Source organism: Anguilla rostrata, chromosome 6 (assembly GCF_018555375.3).
Source record: "Anguilla rostrata isolate EN2019 chromosome 6, ASM1855537v3, whole genome shotgun sequence".
Taxonomy (NCBI): Eukaryota; Metazoa; Chordata; class Actinopteri; order Anguilliformes; family Anguillidae; genus Anguilla; species Anguilla rostrata.
The window spans coordinates 52,653,574-52,659,641 of NC_057938.1; the positions used below are offsets into that span (position 1 = coordinate 52,653,574).

Genomic DNA, 6,068 nt, shown 5'->3' on the forward strand with positions numbered 1-6,068 from the left:
CTCTGTGATTGGTGGAGCCCCCTCTCTGTGTTCTATGATAGCGATAAGACGGTTGTGGTATGGGCCATTTCATCACTCCTGAACCCAGCAAAGGTTCAGACCGGGACAGCTCTCGGGTCAGGGGTGTTTGCTCAGACAAGCAAACCTCGGGAAAGCGTCCTCTTCCCCTCCCCCCCCCCCCGAAATTTCTCACTTCCCTGTCCCGAGAAAAAACCCTTGCGACGGCACGTCACCTCCTGTACCCTGTCAAACAAAAAAGCTGAACGGCAGCCTGGGCTAAAATTAACACATCCCCCCAATCACCCCCCCCCCTCTGTGAAACCCCAGCAGGTTCCTCTGACACACAAGCTAAATTTTTTTTAAATGTGACGTTATCACATCAGGCGCTGGGAGAGCGGGACGGAGGGCCGGAGCATTGATCCGGAGTGGTTACCCGCTGGAGCGCGCGTTCCCATTCGCTGTCCCATTTCGCATGGTAATTAGGGAACCCGATTCGCAACAAAAAAATTGAAATCGAGCTTCTTTAACTTTAAAGTTACGACGGACAGGAACCCACTAACGGGGCACAAACTTTCAGTGGACGCTCGAACAGCATCACAGGCGGACGCTCTTATCCAGAGCAGCTCACACGACTTTCTTTAAAAAAAGAAAACATTTCTATATACAATCCATTCATAAACCTGGATATATGCTGAAGCAAATCGGGTTCAAGTACCTTGTTCAGTGGTACTATGATGGTGTTTCTACCTGGAAATGGAACCGGGCCGGCCACCTGGAATGTTTTCCGGTAGAACCAGGAGGATCACGTCTCTGCCGTGGGTGGTTGTCTCCGATCACTCACACCCACAGCCCCCGACGCCGTCAGTGGCGGCGTGACGAGCCCTTCCTGAGCACGGATTGTATCCATAAACCCGGTTCCCCAACCATTCCCCAACCGTTACGCCACACTGCCGGAAAAGGCCGCACCTTCCCCTGCGTTCTGGCCCCGGAAACCGAGCCCTCCTTCCATATCGACCCGCGTTAAACTCACCAAGGGTCACGCAGGAGAGCCCCGGGCCAGTCCAGGACCCGCAGGTTTTAGGTTCTCCGCGGAAAAAAAAGCCACAATACGCCGCAATACACTCCACCCGCAACAAAGAGAACGCACAGCACCGGAAGCAAGGCCTACACGTAGCAAACATAGCCGTTAATAATTCTTCATTTGCATAAAGTTAATTCCACATGAGGCGCAAAAACAGCAAACAGCGTATTAGGAAAATTACAGCGAGCAATTACCTAATCAAACATTAATTGCCTTATCTTCCAAAGGAAGTACCAGCAAAAGACAGGGACTACCGAGCGAGTGATAAGGGTCGCTTTCCTGGTGAAGTACCGCGGCTCCCCGCAGACCAATTTATAACAAATTATCAAATGCAGACAATTGCCCCGTTCCAAATCCAGGGTCTCCCGTCACACCAGAAATCACAAAAGGAGGCTTACGGCACAGTTCTCCATTTTGTAAGGAAACCTGCAGGTGCTGTGAGCGGAACACCAGCAGAACCTGTGCCCCATACCGTCCGACATTCAGTTGCAGGGCACCGCGCCAATTTTTGCGCTACACGGGCAGGTCTAATGGCCGTCCTACACCCCCCCCCCCTTGCCCCCCCCACCCCGTCACCGTTCACAAAAGTGCACAACAAACCTCCATGTCATTGCACAACAAACCAATGTAAGTTTGTGTGTGCGTGAGTGTGTGTAGCTGTGTGTGCGTGTCTTCATCAAGGATGATCGGCAGTTGTTGTCATTACCAGCACTGTTCTGTTGCTAGTGTGAAAAAAGGAACTTACCCAATGCAGCGCAGAATTCCTGATTAACACAAGGGGGTAACGGTCTTGCACATTACACACACGCGCACGCACACACGTACACGCACACACGCACGCAGCACTCGTCAGACCAGTTGGTGTCAGGAAAAAGGATACAGCCTCAAAGCTCCGTTCTGGGTCCCGATGGCCAAGATTTTCTGAACGGGGTCAAAGGCCATGGAGGAGGGTTGATATGGGAACCCGTGCCTGACGGTCTGCTCATCCGACGACGACGTGACAATGCAAAAAACAGCAGGTGCAGAATTAGAACGGAACATCGCACATTTACAACGATCTGCGGTGAATAACAACAGTTCGTCTTTACTGGAAAGCGAAAACTAGATTATAATGGGCCTATGAGTCGTGAGGGAAAACCTGTAACTGAAAGTGAGGGAATTGCAAGCAATCAAGAAAAATTCATTCAACCTTCAAATCTCGTAACAGCACCACAAGTCAACGGTTCCCTACTGTAAAATATGCAAGTCATAATGTTTGCGGTATAGCCCTAAATTTTGTATTTGCTTATTTCTGCATGTGTTCAGAAAGGTTTTACACGCGTTTCGTGGTCCATTATCATCATCGTTTCGGCTTATTCGTTTAAGATCATTCGTGAAGCCATAGGCCCATATTTTCTCTACCCAAGTGTCATGACAATCACGCTGGTTTGGGTTAACACAGACCAATGTGATTGTCACAAGTCGTCATCATAATTCCAAAGGTTGTGACTGACACGGAATCGCAACGATAATGCTTTAGTGTCGAGCATTACGCCTCTACAGAATAAGCGCCGCCCTGTCGTTTCCGCTGCTCGGGGGATTTTCTGTTTGTTTAAGGACAGAACGAAAGGCTAAAGCGTATTATGTAAGCTCTTCCCTCCGTACCAGACACCTGCCCGGATTCGGCGTCGTAGTCAAGAGCATTGCAGGGCTAAGCGCCGCCGCCGCGCAACAAGCGTGGATCGCGGCTACATTTTTTCATATGCGTCTGAAACTACACCCAATCAGGACACCTCCGCCCTCCTCGGCTTTTCCGACACTCGTTTCTTTTTCCTCGTGTGCAGGCGATAAACTGGCCCGAAACGCGAATTTTAATTTCGGTCTTATTTTAATCGTTACATCAGTAATAGGAAACGCATTGTGATCCCCATGCAAGTGTTATTTGTAAGCACCCGAAGCGGCACTACCTTCAGCTGCGCTATTGGCATAGAGAGATATAGAGAAACACGTCACCGATATATAAATCATAGGCTGATGCTTAATCGTGGAGATTTTTTAATTCTTCCTTTGGACCTCATAGCTTCGTTATGCCCTTTTTTTTTAACAAGAGTAAGCGTACGTGGAGCTTACATTGCTTCCATAGGCTACTACAGGCAGCAAAATATTTTATCCACTTCCCCAATCGATGGGTTAAATCATAAAATAATACCGTCAAATGCCACGCGAAATGCTTTAATATACTGAATATTTTTCGAAATGATCGCCTGCAGTATGTGGCTAAAACCGGAACGCGTGGTTTTTATTCCGCAACCAATCGACGGGAGGGGCCATCTAAATGTAACAAATAAATATAGAAACATCGTCAACTATGTGGCGGAGACACAAACATGCATGCACCTACGCGCATTCACGTTGAGGGGTCTTTAATCAACATTAGTACTTGTGATATTTTACCAGAAGCCACCCTAAATGACATCGAGTGCACCATGTCACGCGTCAAATAGTAACTGAACATCAAGGTTTTGCGGTGCATTCGACATCGTTGCTACTGTTCCATGTCCGGCATGACTAATTTGTATGTATTAAGCCTGTGTTTACATTCTAAAATACGCACACCAAAGAAGAATTGCACATTTTGAGGCCGTCTGAACCGTCCGGAGAACTGACTTATGCACCATGCACCTATCTCTATCACGGTCTTGCCCTTTTCATCCACGCCAATAAAAACAACTACTAAAATCATGATGACAAAAGGCTTCAAGTGCACCTTTAAATAAAGAATGAGTGACACAACATTTGAAATGGGCCTATGTATTTTTAATGTTAACGTTCACGGCACACAATGGGGATGGTGAACTGCGTCTGTTGTGTTTTCCCGAACGTGGATTCACGCGCTGCATGGAACTGTTTCTTAACATATCAGCCCCCCATATTGCGAGTGACATGTTAATCCCTGCATAGTAGATTATGCAAGCGGGTTATTCATTTTCCACCCCCCCACCCCCTCCTCCTTTCCCCCTCCTCCCATCTCTCTCTCTCAAACTGTTTCATACTGTTTCATATAAACTACACATGGATGGTTTGACCACTGTACTCTTACGGTTCTGGGAACAGACCCCAAACCCCCCGCCCCCTTTAAATTAGCCCACGTTTGACTTAAAAAAAGAAGAAACCCGCTATAGAGCGATACTGTTCCATCATTACGCTCTTTGAAAACGCACACCCGGCTATGCGCATACATGGGCGACATCAAGCCTAGGAAGCCAACAGTAGACAAAGCATGTTAGTAGCACAAAATAAATTACACGTCAACATTTTTCGTTCGAGGAAGCTGCCCTCCGGACAGCAGCCAGGCACGGCTGGCCTAAGAGCAAAAAATTAAAATATATATAAATGTAATAGATCGAGAGCTGAGGCGGTTTAGCTCGCCAACTACACCGAATACATTTGTCAATATTTGGTGTCATGTTGCATGAATGGTAATTCGCGAATTCAAAGGGTTACTCGGTGTAGTGCTCTGTGTTACACTTTGCATCTGCAGTTTATCCAATTTTAAAAGAATCATTCGGCAACAATTAAGCAACGTAAACAAACAGCCCTGCTGAAGAAGAACGTTTTTAAAAAAAATAAAACGACGATTCCCGGGTAAGCCACATCTTGTTACTCACTATTCATCAGTGACAAAGTAGAAATAAATATTGAGGCGTATCCTGGTAAAACTACAAACATTTTCTAATAATAAGGATTGCGAGCTTTGTGGAGACCTACAATTTAATTGATAGTAGCTAGCTACCAAGCTAAGTGTGTTTCGAATGTATCATATTATGCGTGTAACGTTATTGGTTATTTGTTGGAAACATTAGAGGAGGTGTTTTTTTTTTTTCAAGCTAGCTGGCACTTAAAAGGACAGCTCGTCAGAGATTTCGTGTCCAAAATAAGCGCATGCACACGTTTGTTTGTTTTAATAACATACATAGCACATTAAAATGTATGTTTCCCCCACCTTGCAGAGCTGAAAGTGCTCGGATTGGAGGGTCTCCTGGATCAAATCATTCTCCCGGTTTCCAGGTTGAGGCGACGCAGTGGAGGAGGACACAGCCGTCAGGCCGTCCAACACCTTCCTGATGTTAAACTTCTTCATTTTCCCCCAAAAACACAGAGACGATGATATACCACAAAAAGGAGATCACCAGTAAACGGACGGGAGGGGGGGTGGGGGGACAGCCACACACTCGCTCTCTTCTGTTTTACTCTGTAAATCTCACATGTTAAGAGTGTGTTGTCACTGCAGTCTCCATGTCAAAATCTTTGGCCGTCAGTTCTCAGGTTGCGATCGCTGACGAGGTTCTTTTTTTTTTTTTTTTTTTAAAGCGATGACTCTCTATTTGTTGGTTATTTGGCTGCAGTGTCTCAGTGCGGTCTTTCCTGAGTCCGTGTCCCGCTGCGTCTCTTCTGCTTTCTCGCTCTGCCAGGCTGTTTCCCTTCTCTCCCCCCCATAAGCCCCCCCTTCGCTAACACGGAAACGCAGCTGCAGCGCGGAGTCTGCGCAGTCGGGGCAGCACCCGGATGTTTAGCAGGGGCAATGCTGCTGCTGCTGCCGCCGCCGCTGGTGCTGGCTTGTCGCTCGCGCCGGGTTCGGAGCGGGTGGTCACGGCGCTGTGGACAATGCCAGGATGCACGCGACTGCACCTGTAAAACTGGGTATACAGCCGCAGCAGAGCAAAGACAGGCGTCACACCTAAAACCCTTGATCCCCCCCTCCCCTTGCTTACTTCGTGCCATGCGGGTTATACGACCAGCAGCTTAGAGCACATGTTTTTGTGTGCGTTTTGCCCCACTCTGTGGTTGGCTGTTTTTATACATAAAAAGAAAACCATCTGAGAGATAAGAAGATGCATTTTTATATATCGGAAAGGCGAGTCACAGATAGGCAGCCTTATATCCGTTGGTAGCACTGAGTGGCCTGATCCTTTTTTAAATGCAAGGTAGCCATCACTAGGCTATGTTG

The 6,068-nt window shown here is 47.4% G+C and overlaps 1 protein-coding gene across 20 annotated transcripts in view; it reads right to left on the reverse strand.

Annotated features, from left to right (window-relative positions):
• stxbp5a (syntaxin binding protein 5a (tomosyn)) overlaps positions 1-5,698 on the reverse strand; it is a 130,066-nt gene extending 124,368 nt beyond the window's left edge. For 4 of the 20 annotated variants that reach the window (XM_064340487.1, XM_064340485.1, XM_064340484.1 and 1 more), the window contains exons 1-2: positions 5,064-5,695; positions 1,962-2,059 (exon numbers count right to left, since the gene is read on the reverse strand). In XM_064340487.1, coding sequence (XP_064196557.1) covers positions 1,962-2,059; positions 5,064-5,201 — 236 coding nt within the window. In that variant the 5' untranslated portion in view covers positions 5,202-5,695. Of the gene's footprint in view, positions 1-1,961; positions 2,060-5,063 lie in introns of all 20 variants that reach the window. The other 16 variants (XM_064340496.1, XM_064340490.1, XM_064340492.1 and 13 more) reach the window with 7 other exon arrangements.
• Between the last annotated feature and the right edge of the window lie 370 nt (positions 5,699-6,068).